The following is a 20,110-nucleotide window of genomic DNA, read 5'->3' as shown; positions in this document are numbered from 1 at the left end:
AGGACACAATCTATATGGAGGGTAGATGGAGACACGAGGTGAGGACACAATCTATATGGGGGGAGATGGAGACACGAGGTGAGGACACAATCTATACGGAGGGTAGATGGAGACACGAGGTGAGGACACAGTCTATACGGAGGGTAGATTGTGACCCCTCACCTCGTGTCTCCATCTACCCTCCATATAGATTGTGTCCTCACCTCGTGTCTCCATCGCCCCTCCATATAGATTGTGACCCCTCACCTCGTGTCTCCATCTCCCCTCCATATAGATTGTGACCCCTCACCTCGTGTCTCCATCTATAGGGAGGGGAGATGGAGACACGAGGTGAGGGGTCACAATCTATATGGAGGGGAGATGGAGACACGAGGTGAGGACACAATCTATATGGAGGGGAGATGGAGACACGAGGTGAGGACACAATCTATATGGAGGGTAGAGGGAGACACGAGGTGAGGACACAATCTATATGGAGGGGTAGATGGAGACAGGAGGTGAGGACACAATCTATATGGAGGATAGATGGAGACACGAGGTGAGGACACAATCTATATGGAGGGGTAGATGGAGACAGGAGGTGAGGACACAATCTATATGGAGGGGAGATGGAGACACGAGGTGAGGACACAATCTATATGGAGAGTAGATGGAGACACGAGGTGAGGACACAATCTATATGGAGGGTAGATGGAGACAGGAGGTGAGGATACAATCTATATGGAGGGTAGATGGAGACAGGAGGTGAGGACACAATCTATATGGTGGGGAGATGGAGACACGAGGTGAGGACACAATCTATATGGAGGATAGATGGAGACACGAGGTGAGGACACAATCTATATAGAGGGGAAATGGAAAGGGAGGTGTATACGGGGTAACATGAGGAGGGGGAGGTGTATACACCCACTTAGAGGGTTAATCGGGGGTCCGGGCTATATACAGCGCCCTGCGGGGAGGGGGCTCATTATACTACAGGTTGTACAATCAGCGCAGGGTAATTGTCGAATTTGATGCTAATGATTAATGAATTAAACATCGACATCAATTAGTCCTGGGAGAATAATTCTGCATAAAGTGGCGGCTAATGTAATTACAGAGAGACATAACGAGCTGCCAACATCCTGCACCAGGCAACGGGGAGGGGATGTCACGAGCCCTACACCCCGGGTGACATAACCCAGACCCTCACACCCCAGGTGTGTCCTAGGGTTATATATACACAGGACCGGACCGGTACCAGGGGCCCTATAAGAGGAGTCCAGTTCTCACCGGTGTGACCCGGGCCGGTTCCGCTGGTGGCTCTCGGTGGTCTCTTCCCAGGAACCTTTACCGTTGTCCGCAGGAGGTCGATCTGTTTGCCGTGGATGTTCTGCATATAGTCCTGGAACACACAGAACACGAGGTGACACCGGGTCCGGGTGCTACAGGGAGGAAAAAACCAGGACCAGTACCAGAGACACGCCCCCTCATCAGTTACACATTCAATTACCATCTCTAAACAAGCTAATTGATACCGAACCGATAATTACCAGGAGAGAGCGGAAAACGCTATTACACGGTATAATACACGGTGACAGGTGAGATACAGGTGAGGTGTAACATCCAGTATACGGTATAATACACGGTGACAGGTGAGATACAGGTGAGGTGTAACATCCAGTATACGGTATAATACACGGTGACAGGTGAGATACAGGTGAGGTGTAATATCCAGTATACAGTATAATACACAGTAACAGGTGAGATACAGGTGAGGTGTAATATCCAGTATACAGTATAATACACGGTGACAGGTGAGATACAGGTGAGGTGTAACATCCAGTATACAGTATAATACACGGTGACAGGTGAGATACAGGTGAGGTGTAATATCCAGTATACAGTATAATACACGGTGACAGGTGAGATACAGGTGAGGTGTAACATCCAGTATACGGTATAATACAGGGTGACAGGTGAGGTGTTATATCCAGTATACGGTATAATACAGGGTGACAGGTGAGATACAGGTGAGGTGTAACATCCAGTATACGGTATAATACAAGGTGACAGGTGAGATACAGGTGAGGTGTAATATCCAGTATACAGTATAATACACAGTGACAGGTGAGATACAGGTGAGGTGTAACATCCAGTATACGGTATAATACAGGGTGACAGGTGAGATACAGGTGAGGTGTAATATCCAGTATACGGTATAATACAGGGTGACAGGTGAGATACAGGTGAGGTGTAATATCCAGTATACGGTATAATACAGGGTGACAGGTGAGGTGTTATATCCAGTATACGGTATAATACAGGGTGACAGGTGAGATACAGGTGAGGTGTAACATCCAGTATACGGTATAATACAGGGTGACAGGTGAGATATGGGTGAGGTGTAATATCCAGTATACAGTATAATACACAGTGACAGGTGAGATACAGGTGAGGTGTAATATCCAGTATACGGTATAATACACGGTGACAGGTGAGATACGGGTGAGGTGTAATATCCAGTATACAGTATAATACACAGTGACAGGTGAGATACAGGTGAGGTGTAACATCCAGTATACGGTATAATACAGGGTGACAGGTGAGATACGGATGAGGTGTAATATCCAGTATACAGTATAATACATGGTGACAGGTGAGATACAGGTGAGGTGTAATATCCAGTATACGGTATAATACACGGTGACAGGTGAGATACAGGTGAGGTGTAATATCCAGTATACGGTATAATACAGGGTGACAGGTGAGATACAGGTGAGGTGTAATATCCAGTATACGGTATAATACACGGTGACAGGTGAGATACAGGTGAGGTGTAATATCCAGTATACGGTATAATACAGGGTGACAGGCGAGATACAGGTGAGGTGTAATATCCAGTATACGGTATAATACAGGGTGACAGGTGAGATACAGGTGAGGTGTAATATCCAGTATACAGTATAATACACGGTGACAGGTGAGATACAGGTGAGGTGTAACATCCAGTATACGGTATAATACACGGTGACAGGTGAGATACAGGTGAGGTGTAACATCCAGTATACGGTATAATACACGGTGACAGGTGAGATACGGGTGAGGTGTAATATCCAGTATACAGTATAATACACAGTGACAGGTGAGATACAGGTGAGGTGTAACATCCAGTATACGGTATAATACAGGGAGACAGGTGAGATACAGGTGAGGTGTAACATCCAGTATACAGTATAATACATGGTGACAGGTGAGATACGGGTGAGGTGTAATATCCAGTATACAGTATAATACACGGTGACAGGTGAGATACAGGTGAGGTGTAACATCCAGTATACGGTATAATACACGGTGACAGGTGAGATACGGATGAGGTGTAATATCCAGTATACAGTATAATACACGGTGACAGGTGAGATACAGGTGAGGTGTAATATCCAGTATACGGTATAATACACGGTGACAGGTGAGATACAGGTGAGGTGTAATATCCAGAATACGGTATAATACAGGGTGACAGGTGAAATACAGGTGAGGTGTAATATCCAGTATACGGTATAATACAAGGTGACAGGTGAGATACAGGTGAGGTGTAACATCCAGTATACAGTATAATACACGGTGACAGGTGAGATACAGGTGAGGTGTAATATCCAGTATACAGTATAATACACGGTGACAGGTGAGATACAGGTGAGGTGTAGTATCCAATATACAGTATAATACACGGTGACAGGTGAGATACAGGTGAGGTGTAACATCCAGTACACGGTATAATACACGGTGACAGGTGAGATACAGGTGAGGTGTAATGTACAGTATACAGTATAATACACGGTGACAGGTGAGATACAGGTGAAGTGTAATATCCAGTATACAGTATAATACAGGGTGACAGGTGAGATACAGGTGAGGTGTAATATCCAGTATACAGTATAATACACGGTGACAGGTGAGATACAGGTGAGGTGTAATATCCAGTATACGGTATAATACAGGGTGACAGGTGAGATACAGGTGAGGTGCAATATCCAGTATACGGTATAATACAGGGTGACAGGTAAGATACAGGTGAGGTGTAATATCCAGTATACAGTATAATACAGGGTGACAGGTGAGATACAGGTGAGGTGTAATATCCAGTATACAGTATAATACACGGTGACAGGTGAGATACAGGTGAGGTGTAACATCCAGTATACGGTATAATACAGGGTGACAGGTGAGATACAGGTGAGGTGTAACATCCAGTATACGGTATAACACACAGTGACAGGTGAGATACAGGTGAGGTGTAATATCCAGTATACGGTATAATACAGGGTGACAGGTGAGATACAGGTGAGGTGCAATATCCACTATACGGTATAATACAGGGTGACAGGTAAGATACAGGTGAGGTGTAATATCCAGTATACAGTATAATACAGGGTGACAGGTGAGATACAGGTGAGGTGTAATATCCAGTATACAGTATAATACATTGTGACAGGTGAGATACAGGTGAGGTGTAACATCCAGTATACAGTATAATACAGGGTGACAGGTGAGATACAGGTGAGGTGTAACATCCAGTATACGGTATAATACAAGGTGACAGGTGAGATACAGGCAAGGTGTAATATCCAGTATAATACACGGTGACAGGTGGGATACAGGTGAGGTGTAATATCCAGTATACGGTATAATACAGGGAGACAGGTGAGATACAGGTGAGGTGTAATATCCAGTATACGGTATAATACACGGTGACAGGTGAGATACAGGTGAGGTATAACATCCAGTATACGGTATAATACACGGTGACAGGTGAGATACAGGTGAGGTGTAATATCCAGTATACAGTATAATACACGGTGACAGGTGAGATACAGGTGAGGTGTAATATCCAGTATACAGTATAATACACGGTGACAGGTGAGATACAGGTGAGGTGTAATATCCAGTATACGGTATAATACACGGTGACAGGTGAGATACAGGTGAGGTGTAATATCCAGTATACGGTATAATACACGGTGACAGGTGAGATACAGGTGAGGTGTAACATCCAGTATACGGTATAATACACGGTGACAGGTGAGATACAGGTGAGGTGTAATATCCAGTATACAGTATAATACACGGTGACAGGTGAGATACAGGTGAGGTGTAATATCCAGTATACGGTATAATACACGGTGACAGGTGAGATACAGGTGAGGTGTAATATCCAGTATACAGTATAATACACGGTGACAGGTGAGATACAGGTGAGGTGTAATATCCAGTATACGGTATAATACACGGTGACAGGTAAGATACAGGTGAGGTGTAACATCCAGTATACGGTATAATACAAGGTGACAGGTGAGATACAGGTGAGGTGTAATATCCAGTATACGGTATAATACACGGTGACAGGTGAGATACAGGTGAGGTGTAACATCCAGTATACGGTATAATACACTGTGACAGGTGAGATACAGGTGAGGTGTAATATCCAGTATACGGTATAATACACGGTGACAGGTAAGATACAGGTGAGGTGTAACATCCAGTATACGGTATAATACAAGGTGACAGGTGAGATACAGGTGAGGTGTAATATCCAGTATACAGTATAATACACGGTGACAGGTGAGATACAGGTGAGGTGTAATATCCAGTATACGGTATAATACACGGTGACAGGTGAGATACAGGTGAGGTGTAACATCCAGTATACGGTATAATACACTGTGACAGGTGAGATACAGGTGAGGTGTAATATCCAGTATACGGTATAATACACGGTGACAGGTAAGATACAGGTGAGGTGTAACATCCAGTATACGGTATAATACAAGGTGACAGGTGAGATACAGGTGAGGTGTAATATCCAGTATACGGTATAATACACGGTGACAGGTGAGATACAGGTGAGGTGTAATATCCAGTATACGGTATAATACAGGGTGACAGGTAAGATACAGGTGAGGTGTAATATCCAGTATACAGTATAATACACGGTGACAGGTGAGATACAGGTGAGGTGTAACATCCAGTATACGGTATAATACAGGGTGACAGGTGAGATACAGGTGAGGTGTAACATCCAGTATACGGTATAATACACGGTGACAGGTAAGATACAGGTGAGGTGTAATATCCAGTATACGGTATAATACACGGTGACAGGTGAGATACAGGTGAGGTGTAACATCCAGTATACGGTATAATACACGGTGACAGGTGAGATACAGGTGAGGTGTAATATCCAGTATACGGTATAATACACGGTGACAGGTGAGATACAGGTGAGGTGTAACATCCAGTATACGGTATAATACACTGTGACAGGTGAGATACAGGTGAGGTTACACATACGTGAGATCTGGTGGATCTACTGGATCCTGGATATAAACACCAGAACACAGAGGAAAAACCTAGAGGGAGCGTCGTCAGGTTGTCTGTTACATTATTACTCTACAGAACGTTATTCACTTGTCATGAAGTTTGTAACAGAACACGAGAGGCGGCGGAGGGCGAGACCTGAGGGTGTGCGATGGGTTTCTGGACTCGCTTATTAGGAGCAGTGAAGGTACATTATATATATATATATATATATATACATACACACACACAGGACTCCTCATCCTCCATATATATACACTCACCGGCCACTTTATTAGGTACACCTGTCTAACTGCTCGTTAACACTTAATTTCTAATCAGCCAATCACATGGCGGCAGTGCATTTAGGCATGTAGACATGGTCCAGACAATCTCCTGCAGTTCTCCCGAGCATCAGTATGGGGAAGAAAGGTGATTTGTGGCCTATGAACGTGGCATGGTTGTTGGTGCCAGAAGGGCTGGTCTAAGTATTTCAGAAACTGCTGATCTACTGGGATTTTCACGCACAACCATCTCTAGGGTTTACAGAGAATGGTCCGAAAAAGAAAAAACATCCAGTGAGCGGCAGTTCTGTGGGCGGAAATGCCTTGTTGATGCCAGAGGTCAGAGGAGAATGGGCAGACTGGTTCCAGCTGATAGAAAGGCAACAGTGACTCAAATCGCCACCCGTTACAACCAAGGTAGGCAGAAGAGCATCTCTGAACGCACAGTACGTCCCAGGCAGATGGGCTACAGCAGCAGAAGACCACACCGGGTGCCACTCCTTTCAGCTAAGAACAGGAAACTGAGGCTACAATTTGCACAAGCTCATCGAAATTGGACAGTAGAAGATTGGAAAAACGTTGCCTGGTCTGATGAGTCTCGATTTCTGCTGCGACATTCGGATGGTAGGGTCAGAATTTGGTACAACAACATGAAAGCATGGATCCATCCTGCCTTGTATCAGCGGCTCAGGCTGGTGGTGGTGGTGTCATGGATCCATCCTGCCTTGTATCAGCGGGTCAGGCTGGTGGTGGTGTCATGGATCCATCCTGCCTTGTATCAGCGGGTCAGGCTGGTGGTGCTGGTGTCATGGATCCATCCTGCCTTGTATCAGCGGCTCAGGCTGGTGGTGCTGGTGTCATGGATCCATCCTGCCTTGTATCAGCGGCTCAGGCTGGTGGTGGTGGTGTCATGGATCCATCCTGCCTTGTATCAGCGGCTCAGGCTGGTGGTGGTGGTGTCATGGATCCATCCTGCCTTGTATCAGCGGGTCAGGCTGGTGGTGGTGGTGTCATGGATCCATCCTGCCTTGTATCAGCGGCTCAGGCTGGTGGTGGTGGTGTCATGGATCCATCCTGCCTTGTATCAGCGGGTCAGGCTGGTGGTGGTGTTGTCATGGATCCATCCTGCCTTGTATCAGCGGGTCAGGCTGGTGGTGGTGGTGTCATGGATCCATCCTGCCTTGTATCAGCGGCTCAGGCTGGTGGTGGTGGTGTCATGGATCCATCCTGCCTTGTATCAGCGGCTCAGGCTGGTGGTGGTGGTGTCATGGATCCATCCTGCCTTGTATCAGCGGCTCAGGCTGGTGGTGGTGGTGTCATGGATCCATCCTGCCTGGTATCAGCGGGTCAGGCTGGTGGTGGTAGTGTCATGGATCCATCCTGCCTTGTATCAGCGGCTCAGGCTGGTGGTGGTGGTGTCATGGATCCATCCTGCCTTGTATCAGCGGGTCAGGCTGGTGGTGGTGGTGTCATGGATCCATCCTGCCTTGTATCAGCGGCTCAGGCTGGTGGTGCTGGTGTCATGGATCCATCCTGCCTTGTATCAGCGGCTCAGGCTGGTGCTGGTGGTGTCATGGATCCATCCTGCCTTGTATCAGCGGCTCAGGCTGGTGGTGGTGGTGTCATGGATCCATCCTGCCTTGTATCAGGGGGTCAGGCTGGTGGTGGTGGTGTCATGGATCCATCCTGCCTTGTATCAGCGGCTCAGGCTGGTGGTGCTGGTGTCATGGATCCATCCTGCCTTGTATCAGCGGCTCAGGCTGGTGCTGGTGGTGTCATGGATCCATCCTGCCTTGTATCAGCGGCTCAGGCTGGTGCTGGTGGTGTCATGGATCCATCCTGCCTTGTATCAGCGGCTCAGGCTGGTGGTGGTGGTGTCATGGATCCATCCTGCCTTGTATCAGCGGCTCAGGCTGGTGCTGGTGTCATGGATCCATCCTGCCTTGTATCAGCGGCTCAGGCTGGTGGTGGTGGTGTCATGGATCCATCCTGCCTTGTATCAGCGGCTCAGGCTGGTGGTGGTGGTGTCATGGATCCATCCTGCCTTGTATCAGCGGGTCAGGCTGGTGGTGGTGGTGTCATGGATCCATCTTGCCTTGTATCAGCGGCTCAGGCTGGTGGTGGTGGTGTCATGGATCCATCCTGCCTTGTATCAGCGGCTCAGGCTGGTGGTGGTGGTGTCATGGATCCATCCTGCCTTGTATCAGCGGCTCAGGCTGGTGCTGGTGTCATGGATCCATCCTGCCTTGTATCAGCGGGTCAGGCTGGTGGTGCTGGTGTCATGGATCCATCCTGCCTTGTATCAGCGGGTCAGGCTGGTGGTGGTGGTGTCATGGATCCATCCTGCCTTGTATCAGCGGCTCAGGCTGGTGGTGGGGGTGTCATGGATCCATCCTGCCTTGTATCAGCGGCTCAGGCTGGTGGTGGTGGTGTCATGGATCCATCCTGCCTTGTATCAGCGGGTCAGGCTGGTGGTGGTGGTGTCATGGATCCATCCTGCCTTGTATCAGCGGCTCAGGCTGGTGGTGGTGGTGTCATGGATCCATCCTGCCTTGTATCAGCGGCTCAGGCTGGTGGTGGTGGTGTCATGGATCCATCCTGCCTTGTATCAGCGGGTCAGGCTGGTGGTGGTGGTGTCATGGATCCATCCTGCCTTGTATCAGCGGGTCAGGCTGGTGGTGGTGGTGTCATGGATCCATCCTGTCTTGTATCAGCGGGTCAGGCTGGTGGTGCTGGTGTCATGGATCCATCCTGCCTTGTATCAGCGGCTCAGGCTGGTGGTGCTGGTGTCATGGATCCATCCTGCCTTGTATCAGCGGGTCAGGCTGGTGGTGGTGGTGTCATGGATCCATCCTGCCTTGTATCAGCGGCTCAGGCTGGTGGTGGTGGTGTCATGGATCCATCCTGCCTTGTATCAGCGGCTCAGGCTGGTGGTGCTGGTGTCATGGATCCATCCTGCCTTGTATCAGCGGGTCAGGCTGGTGGTGGTGGTGTCATGGATCCATCCTGCCTTGTATCAGCGGGTCAGGCTGGTGGTGGTGGTGTCATGGATCCATCCTGCCTTGTATCAGCGGGTCAGGCTGGTGGTGGTGGTGTCATGGATCCATCCTGCCTTGTATCAGCGGCTCAGGCTGGTGCTGGTGGTGTCATGGATCCATCCTGCCTTGTATCAGCGGCTCAGGCTGGTGGTGGTGGTGTCATGGATCCATCCTGCCTTGTATCAGCGGCTCAGGCTGGTGGTGGTGGTGTCATGGATCCATCCTGCCTTGTATCAGCGGCTCAGGCTGGTGGTGCTGGTGTCATGGATCCATCCTGCCTTGTATCAGCGGGTCAGGCTGGTGGTGGTGGTGTCATGGATCCATCCTGCCTTGTATCAGCGGCTCAGGCTGGTGGTGGTGGTGTCATGGATCCATCCTGCCTTGTATCAGCGGCTCAGGCTGGTGGTGGTGGTGTCATGGATCCATCCTGCCTTGTATCAGTGGCTCAGGCTGGTGGTGGTGGTGTCATGGATCCATCCTGCCTTGTATCAGCGGCTCAGGCTGGTGGTGGTGGTGTCATGGATCCATCCTGCCTTGTATCAGCGGGTCAGGCTGGTGGTGGTGGTGTCATGGATCCATCCTGCCTTGTATCAGCGGTTCAGGCTGGTGGTGGTGGTGTCATGGATCCATCCTGCCTTGTATCAGCGGCTCAGGCTGGTGGTGGTGGTGTCATGGATCCATCCTGCCTTGTATCAGCGGCTCAGGCTGGTGGTGGTGGTGTCATGGATCCATCCTGCCTTGTATCAGCGGGTCAGGCTGGTGCTGGTGGTGTCATGGATCCATCCTGCCTTGTATCAGCGGCTCAGGCTGGTGGTGCTGGTGTCATGGATCCATCCTGCCTTGTGTCAGCGGGTCAGGCTGGTGGTGCTGGTGTCATGGATCCATCCTGCCTTGTATCAGCGGGTCAGGCTGGTGGTGGCGGTGTCATGGATCCATCCTGCCTTGTATCAGCGGCTCAGGCTGGTGGTGCTGGTGTCATGGATCCATCCTGCCTTGTATCAGCGGGTCAGGCTGGTGGTGGTGGTGTCATGGATCCATCCTGCCTTGTATCAGCGGCTCAGGCTGGTGGTGGTGGTGTCATGGATCCATCCTGCCTTGTATCAGCGGCTCAGGCTGGTGGTGCTGGTGTCATGGATCCATCCTGCCTTGTATCAGCGGCTCAGGCTGGTGGTGGTGGTGTCATGGATCCATCCTGCCTTGTATCAGCGGGTCAGGCTGGTGGTGGTGGTGTCATGGATCCATCCTGCCTTGTATCAGCGGCTCAGGCTGGTGGTGGTGGTGTCATGGATCCATCCTGCCTTGTATCAGTGGGTCAGGCTGGCGGTGCTGGTGTCATGGATCCATCCTGCCTTGTATCAGCGGCTCAGGCTGGTGGTGGTGGTGTCATGGATCCATCCTGCCTTGTATCAGCGGCTCAGGCTGGTGGTGCTGGTGTCATGGATCCATCCTGCCTTGTATCAGCGGGTCAGGCTGGTGGTGGTGGTGTCATGGATCCATCCTGCCTTGTATCAGCGGCTCAGGCTGGTGCTGGTGGTGTCATGGATCCATCCTGCCTTGTATCAGCGGGTCAGGCTGGTGGTGGTGGTGTCATGGATCCATCCTGCCTTGTATCAGCGGCTCAGGCTGGTGGTGGTGGTGTCATGGATCCATCCTGCCTTGTATCAGCGGCTCAGGCTGGTGGTGGTGGTGTCATGGATCCATCCTGCCTTGTATCAGCGGCTCAGGCTGGTGGTGGTGGTGTCATGGATCCATCCTGCCTTGTATCAGCGGGTCAGGCTGGTGGTGGTGGTGTCATGGATCCATCCTGCCTTGTATCAGCGGCTCAGGCTGGTGGTGGTGGTGTCATGGATCCATCCTGCCTTGTATCAGTGGGTCAGGCTGGTGGTGGTGGTGTCCTGGATCCATCCTGCCTTGTATCAGCGGGTCAGGCTGGTGGTGGTGGTGTCATGGATCCATCCTGCCTTGTATCAGCGGCTCAGGCTGGTGGTGGTGGTGTCATGGATCCATCCTGCCTTGTATCAGCGGGTCAGGCTGGTGGTGGTGGTGTCATGGATCCATCCTGCCCTGTATCAGCGGCTCAGGCTGGTGGTGGTGGTGTCATGGATCCATCCTGCCTTGTATCAGCGGGTCAGGCTGGTGGTGGTGGTGTCATGGATCCATCCTGCCTTGTATCAGCGGGTCAGGCTGGTGGTGGTGGTGTCATGGATCCATCCTGCCTTGTATCAGCGGGTCAGGCTGGTGGTGGTGGTGTCATGGATCCATCCTGCCTTGTATCAGCGGGTCAGGCTGGTGGTGCTGGTGTCATGGATCCATCCTGCCTTGTATCAGCGGCTCAGGCTGGTGGTGGTGGTGTCATGGATCCATCCTGCCTTGTATCAGCGGGTCAGGCTGGTGGTGGTGTTGTCATGGATCTATCCTGCCTTGTATCAGCGGGTCAGGCTGGTGGTGGTGGTGTCATGGATCCATCCTGCCTTGTATCAGCGGCTCAGGCTGGTGGTGGTGGTGTCATGGATCCATCCTGCCTTGTATCAGCGGCTCAGGCTGGTGGTGGTGGTGTCATGGATCCATCCTGCCTTGTATCAGCGGCTCAGGCTGGTGGTGGTGGTGTCATGGATCCATCCTGCCTTGTATCAGCGGGTCAGGCTGGTGGTGGTGGTGTCATGGATCCATCCTGCCTTGTATCAGCGGCTCAGGCTGGTGGTGGTGGTGTCATGGATCCATCCTGCCTTGTATCAGTGGGTCAGGCTGGTGGTGGTGGTGTCCTGGATCCATCCTGCCTTGTATCAGCGGGTCAGGCTGGTGGTGGTGGTGTCATGGATCCATCCTGCCTTGTATCAGCGGGTCAGGCTGGTGGTGGTGGTGTCATGGATCCATCCTGCCCTGTATCAGCGGCTCAGGCTGGTGGTGGTGGTGTCATGGATCCATCCTGCCTTGTATCAGCGGGTCAGGCTGGTGGTGGTGGTGTCATGGATCCATCCTGCCTTGTATCAGCGGCTCAGGCTGGTGGTGGTGGTGTCATGGATCCATCCTGCCTTGTATCAGCGGCTCAGGCTGGTGGTGGTGGTGTCATGGATCCATCCTGCCTTGTATCAGCGGGTCAGGCTGGTGGTGGTGGTGTCATGGATCCATCCTGCCTTGTATCAGCGGGTCAGGCTGGTGGTGGTGGTGTCATGGATCCATCCTGCCTTGTATCAGCGGGTCAGGCTGGTGGTGCTGGTGTCATGGATCCATCCTGCCTTGTATCAGCGGCTCAGGCTGGTGGTGCTGGTGTCATGGATCCATCCTGCCTTGTATCAGCGGGTCAGGCTGGTGGTGGTGGTGTCATGGATCCATCCTGCCTTGTATCAGCGGCTCAGGCTGGTGGTGGTGGTGTCATGGATCCATCCTGCCTTGTATCAGCGGCTCAGGCTGGTGGTGGTGGTGTCATGGATCCATCCTGCCTTGTATCAGCGGCTCAGGCTGGTGGTGGTGGTGTCATGGATCCATCCTGCCTTGTATCAGCGGCTCAGGCTGGTGCTGGTGGTGTCATGGATCCATCCTGCCTTGTATCAGCGGGTCAGGCTGGTGGTGGTGGTGTCATGGATCCATCCTGCCTTGTATCAGCGGGTCAGGCTGGTGGTGGTGGTGTCATGGATCCATCCTGCCTTGTATCAGCGGGTCAGGCTGGTGGTGGTGGTGTCATGGATCCATCCTGCCTTGTATCAGCGGCTCAGGCTGGTGGTGCTGGTGCCATGGATCCATCCTGCCTTGTATCAGCGGCTCAGGCTGGTGGTGCTGGTGTCATGGATCCATCCTGCCTTGTATCAGCGGCTCAGGCTGGTGGTGCTGGTGTCATGGATCCATCCTGCCTTGTATCAGCGGGTCAGGCTGGTGGTGCTGGTGTCATGGATCCATCCTGCCTTGTATCAGCGGGTCAGGCTGGTGGTGGTGGTGTCATGGATCCATCCTGCCTTGTATCAGCGGGTCAGGCTGGTGGTGCTGGTGTCATGGATCCATCCTGCCTTGTATCAGCGGCTCAGGCTGGTGGTGGTGGTGTCATGGATCCATCCTGCCTTGTATCAGCGGGTCAGGCTGGTGCTGGTGGTGTCATGGATCCATCCTGCCTTGTATCAGCGGGTCAGGCTGGTGCTGGTGGTGTCATGGATCCATCCTGCCTTGTATCAGCGGCTCAGGCTGGTGGTGGTGGTGTCATGGATCCATCCTGCCTTGTATCAGCGGCTCAGGCTGGTGCTGGTGGTGTCATGGATCCATCCTGCCTTGTATCAGCGGCTCAGGCTGGTGGTGGTGGTGTCATGGATCCATCCTGCCTTGTATCAGCGGCTCAGGCTGGTGCTGGTGGTGTCATGGATCCATCCTGCCTTGTATCAGCGGCTCAGGCTGGTGGTGTCATGGATCCATCCTGCCTAGTATCAGCGGCTCAGGCTGGTGGTGCTGGTATCATGGATCCATCCTGCCTTGTATCAGCGGGTCAGGCTGGTGGTGGTGGTGTCATGGATCCATCCTGCCTTGTATCAGCGGGTCAGGCTGGTGGTGCTGGTGTCATGGATCCATCCTGCCTAGTATCAGCGGCTCAGGCTGGTGGTGGTGGTGTCATGGATCCATCCTGCCTTGTATCAGCGGCTCAGGCTGGTGGTGGTGGTGTCATGGATCCATCCTGCCTTGTATCAGCGGCTCAGGCTGGTGGTGGTGGTGTCATGGATCCATCCTGCCTTGTATCAGCGGCTCAGGCTGGTGGTGCTGGTGTCATGGATCCATCCTGCCTTGTATCAGCGGGTCAGGCTGGTGGTGGTGGTGTCATGGATCCATCCTGCCTTGTATCAGCGGCTCAGGCTGGTGGTGCTGGTGTCATGGATCCATCCTGCCTTGTATCAGCGGCTCAGGCTGGTGGTGCTGGTGTCATGGATCCATCCTGCCTTGTATCAGCGGCTCAGGCTGGTGGTGCTGGTGTCATGGTGTCTTTGGGCCCCTTGGTACAACGCCACAGCCTACCTGAGTATTGTTGCTGACCATGTCCATCCCTTTATGAGCACAATGTACCCTGTAACATCTGATGGCTACTTTCAGCAGGATAATGCGCCATGTCATAAAGCTGGAATCATCTCAGACTGGTTTCTTGAACATGACAATGAGGTCACTGGACACAAATGGCCTCTACAGTCACCAGATCTCAATCCAATAGAGCATCTTTGGGATGTGGTGGAACGGGAGATTGGCATCATGGATGTGCAGCCGACAAATCTGCGGCAACTGTGTGATGCCATCATGTCAATATGGAGCAAAATCTCTGAGGAGCTTCCAGCACCTTGTTGTATCTATGCCACGAAGAATTGAGGCAGTTCTGAAGGCAAAAGGGGGTCCAACCCGTTACTAGCATGGTGTACCTAATAAAGTGGCCGGAGAGTGTATATACTCAGTGCTGGAGTGATGATACGGACACTCGCCAGGAGCATCAGGAGCCGCGCTCAGCAATAACATCTGGATTGGGTAAAAGCTGTAACAATCCTAAATTCTGACCCTTTCAATCTTTCTACTACTCAATGATTTACCTGCTCAGTTTGATTGAATTTGGGAGAGAAGGAACAGAAATAAGGTGGGTACTCACATGGAGACTGGGGTGGTAGGTAAGTACCCCGTTATCGCACAGCGTAACGTATTTCTTCTTCCACTCTTTGTTCAGAGACTTTCCACTTCTCTTCAGCAGAACACCCTGCAAAAACAAAAACAATGAGACATCTTCTCCTGGAGACTCCCCCAGAAAGTGGTCAAACCATCCCGAAACCTTTCCTCCGCTCACATCCAATGCTCCCAGCGACTATGCAATCTCGCCATGCAGCCAGCCGAGCCTTCTCCTCATCCAGAAGCCCTCCATGCATCCGCACACCATCCCTCTATCCAAGGCTCCATTACCTCAACGACTGACTACCTGAGGCCACCAAATTATTTCTTCTGTTCAATGTCTTCTACATCAACTCATCATCCAGCAACCCAACCATCTCAACGTCAACCCAACACACATCTTATCCATTTGTCATCAACATAAGCTCACCGGTACATAAAAATCACCATCCAAATTATCCCTTGATCAGCCAACCCCTATATGACTTCTGCCCCACAGATCTCCCAACATCAGAGAGAGAACTTTCTGATATCTCACTATACATCGCTAAACGTGACGCCACCTTTCATCCTCGGTCAGCGTGAACCCACCATCCGACATCGCTAAACGTGACGCCACCTTTCATCCTCGGTCAGCGTGAACCCACCATCCGACATCGCTAAACGTGACGCCACCTTTCATCCTCGGTCAGCGTGAACCCACCATCCGACATCGCTAAACGTGACGCCACCTTTCATCCTCGGTCACTGTGAACCCACCATCCGACATCGCTAAACATGACGCCACCTTTCATCCTCGGTCAGCGTGAACCCACCATCCGACATCGCTAAACGTGACGCCACCTTTCATCCTCGGTCAGCGTGAACCCACCATCCGACATCGCTAAACGTGACGCCACCTTTCATCCTCGGTCACTGTGAACCCACCATCCGACATCGCTAAACATGACGCCACCTTTCATCCTCGGTCAGCGTGAACCCACCATCCGACATCGCCAAACGTGACGCCACCTTTCATCCTCGGTCAGCGTGAACCCACCATCCGACATCGCTAAACGTGACGCCACCTTTCATCCTCGGTCAGTGTGAACCCACCATCCGACATCGCCAAACGTGACGCCACCTTTCATCCTCGGTCACTGTGAACCCACCATCCGACATCGCTAAACGTGACGCCACCTTTCATCCTCGGTCACTGTGAACCCACCATCCGACATCGCTAAACATGACGCCACCTTTCATCCTCGGTCAGCGTGAACCCACCATCCGACATCGCCAAACGTGACGCCACCTTTCATCCTCGGTCAGCGTGAACCCACCATCCGACATCGCTAAATGTGACGCCACCTTTCATCCTCGGTCAGTGTGAACCCACCATCCGACATCGCTAAATGTGACGCCACCTTTCATCCTCGGTCAGTGTGAACCCACCATCCGACATCGCTAAATGTGACGCCACCTTTCATCCTCGGTCACCGTGAACCCACCACCCGACATCGCCAAACGTGACGCCACCTTTCATCCTCGGTCAGTGTGAACCCACCATCCGACATCGCCAAACGTGACGCCACCTTTCATCCTCGGTCAGTGTGAACCCAACATCCGACATCGCCAAACGTGACGCCACCTTTCATCCTCGGTCACTGTGAACCCACGCACATCGCTAAACGTGACGCCACCTTTCATCCTCGGTCACTGTGAACCCACCATCCGACATCGCTAAACGTGATGCCACCTTTCATCCTCGGTCACCGTGAACCCACCATCCGACATCGCTAAACGTGACGCCACCTTTCATCCTCGGTCACCGTGAACCCACCATCCGACAGCAAAAACAAAAACAATGAGACATCTTCTCCTGGAGACTCCCCCAGAAAGTGGTCAAACCATCCCGAAACCTTTCCTCCGCTCACATCCAATGCTCCCAGCGACTATGCAATCTCGCCATGCAGCCAGCCGAGCCTTCTCCTCATCCAGAAGCCCTCCATGCATCCGCCCACCATCCCTCTATCCAAGGCTCCATTACCTCAACGACTGACTACCTGAGGCCACCAAATTATTTCTTCTGTTCAATGTCTTCTACATCAACTCATCATCCAGCAACCCAACCATCTCAACGTCAACCCAACACACATCTTACCCATTTGTCATCAACATAAGCTCACCGGTACATAAAAATCACCATCCAAATTATCCCTTGATCAGCCAACCCCTATATGACTTCTGCCCCACAGATCTCCCAACATCAGAGAGAGAACTTTCTGATATCTCACTATACATCGCTAAACGTGACGCCACCTTTCATCCTCGGTCAGCGTAAACCCACCATCCGACATCGCTAAACGTGACGCCACCTTTCATCCTCGGTCAGTGTGAACCCACCATCCGACATCGCTAAACGTGACGCCACCTTTCATCCTCGGTCAGCGTGAACCCACCATCCGACATCGCTAAACGTGACGCCACCTTTCATCCTCGGTCAGCATAAACCCACCATCCGACATCGCTAAACGTGACGCCACCTTTCATCCTCGGTCAGCGTGAACCCACCATCCGACATCGCTAAACGTGACGCCACCTTTCATCCTCGGTCAGTGTGAACCCACCATCCGACATCGCTAAACGTGACGCCACCTTTCATCCTCGGTCAGTGTGAACCCACCATCCGACATCGCTAAATGTGACGCCACCTTTCATCCTCGGTCAGTGTGAACCCACCATCCGACATCGCTAAACGTGACGCCACCTTTCATCCTCGGTCAGCATAAACCCACCATCCGACATCGCTAAACGTGACGCCACCTTTCATCCTCGGTCAGTGTGAACCCACCATCCGACATCGCTAAACGTGACGCCACCTTTCATCCTCGGTCAGTGTGAAACCAGTGGCCATCTTTGCACATTTACCAAGTTCTATACAGGTAATGCACGCTGCACTTACCAGTCTATGAATGAAACTTATTCACACCTTTATTCATCTTTAGATTTAGGTATTACACAGCAAAAACGAGAAGACGACACAGTAAGGACAGTATGGGACATGGTAGCGAGGCTTGAAGGATGTATCACCAGGAGGCTTCCAACCCAGTGTAACCTGTCAGAATGAACTATACAGAGGCTGCACTCGGCTCATGCAGAGGCTGCACTCGGCTCATGCAGAGGCTGCACTCGGCTCATGCAGAGGCTGCACTCGGCTCATGCAGAGGCTGCACTCGGCTCATGCAGAGGCTGCACTCGGCTCATGCAGAGGCTGCACTCGGCTCATGCAGAGGCTGCACTCGGCTCATGCAGAGGCTGCACTCGGCTCATGCAGAGGCTGCACTCGGCTCATGCAGAGGCTGCACTCGGCTCATGCAGAGGCTGCACTCGGCTCATGCAGAGGCTGCACTCGGCTCATGCAGAGGCTGCACTCGGCTCATGCAGAGGCTGCACTCGGCTCATGCAGAGGCTGCACTCGGCTCATGCAGAGGCTGCACTCGGCTCATGCAGAGGCTGCACTCGGCTCATGCAGAGGCTGCACTCGGCTCATGCAGAGGCTGCACTCGGCTCATGCAGAGGCTGCACTCGGCTCATGCAGAGGCTGCACTCGGCTCATGCAGAGGCTGCACTCGGCTCATGCAGAGGCTGCACTCGGCTCATGCAGAGGCTGCACTCGGCTCATGCAGAGGCTGCACTCGGCTCATACAGAGGCTGCACTCGGCAGAGGCTGCACTCGGCTCATACAGAGGCTGCACTCGGCAGAGGCTACACTCGGCTCATACAGAGGCTACACTCGGCTCATACAGAGGCTGCACTCGGCTCATACAGAGGCTGCACTCGGCTCATACAGAGGCTGCACTCGGCTCATACAGAGGCTGCACTCGGCTCATACAGAGGCTGCACTCGGCTCATACAGAGGCTGCACTCGGCTCATACAGAGGCTGCACTCGGCTCATACAGAGGCTGCACTCGGCTCATACAGAGGCTGCACTCGGCTCATACAGAGGCTGCACTCGGCTCATACAGAGGCTGCACTCGGCTCATACAGAGGCTGCACTCGGCTCATACAGAGGCTGCACTCGGCTCATACAGAGGCTGCACTCGGCTCATACAGAGGCTGCACTCGGCTCATACAGAGGCTGCACTCGGCTCATACAGAGGCTGCACTCGGCTCATACAGAGGCTGCACTCGGCTCATACAGAGGCTGCACTCGGCTCATACAGAGGCTGCACTCGGCTCATACAGAGGCTGCACTCGGCTCATACAGAGGCTGCACTCGGCTCATACAGAGGCTACACTCGGCTCATACAGAGGCTACACTCGGCTCATACAGAGGCTACACTCGGCAGAGGCTACACTCGGCTCATACAGAGGCTGCACTCGGCTCATACAGAGGCTGCACTCGGCTCATACAGAGGCTACACTCGGCTCATACAGAGGCTGCACTCGGCTCATACAGAGGCTGCACTCGGCTCATACAGAGGCTGCACTCGGCTCATACAGAGGCTGCACTCGGCTCATACAGAGGCTGCACTCGGCTCATACAGAGGCTGCACTCGGCTCATACAGAGGCTGCACTCGGCTCATACAGAGGCTGCACTCGGCTCATACAGAGGCTACACTCGGCTCATACAGAGGCTACACTCGGCTCATACAGAGGCTGCACTCGGCAGAGGCTACACTCGGCTCATACAGAGGCTGCACTCGGCTCATGCAGAGGCTGCACTCGGCTCATACAGAGGCTGCACTCGGCTCATACAGAGGCTGCACTCGGCTCATACAGAGGCTGCACTCGGCTCATACAGAGGCTACACTCGGCTCATACAGAGGCTGCACTCGGCTCATACAGAGGCTGC

General features: G+C 52.4%; 1 protein-coding gene across 1 annotated transcript in view; it reads right to left on the bottom strand.

Moving 5' to 3' along the window:
- The window catches only part of LOC140109580 (arf-GAP with GTPase, ANK repeat and PH domain-containing protein 3-like), a 78,735-nt gene that overhangs the window by 9,673 nt on the left and 48,952 nt on the right, over positions 1-20,110 (bottom strand). The window contains exons 5-6 of the mRNA XM_072132087.1: positions 15,261-15,365; positions 1,273-1,384 (exon numbers count right to left, since the gene is read on the bottom strand). Of these exons, the coding sequence (XP_071988188.1) occupies positions 1,273-1,384; positions 15,261-15,365 (217 nt within the window). The remainder of the gene's footprint in view (positions 1-1,272; positions 1,385-15,260; positions 15,366-20,110) is intronic.

This window comes from Engystomops pustulosus, unplaced genomic scaffold (genome assembly GCF_040894005.1).
Source record: "Engystomops pustulosus unplaced genomic scaffold, aEngPut4.maternal MAT_SCAFFOLD_221, whole genome shotgun sequence".
Taxonomy (NCBI): Eukaryota; Metazoa; Chordata; class Amphibia; order Anura; family Leptodactylidae; genus Engystomops; species Engystomops pustulosus.
The sequence above is the reverse complement of the archived record's forward strand: the minus strand, read 5'-3'. Positions and strand labels throughout refer to the sequence as shown.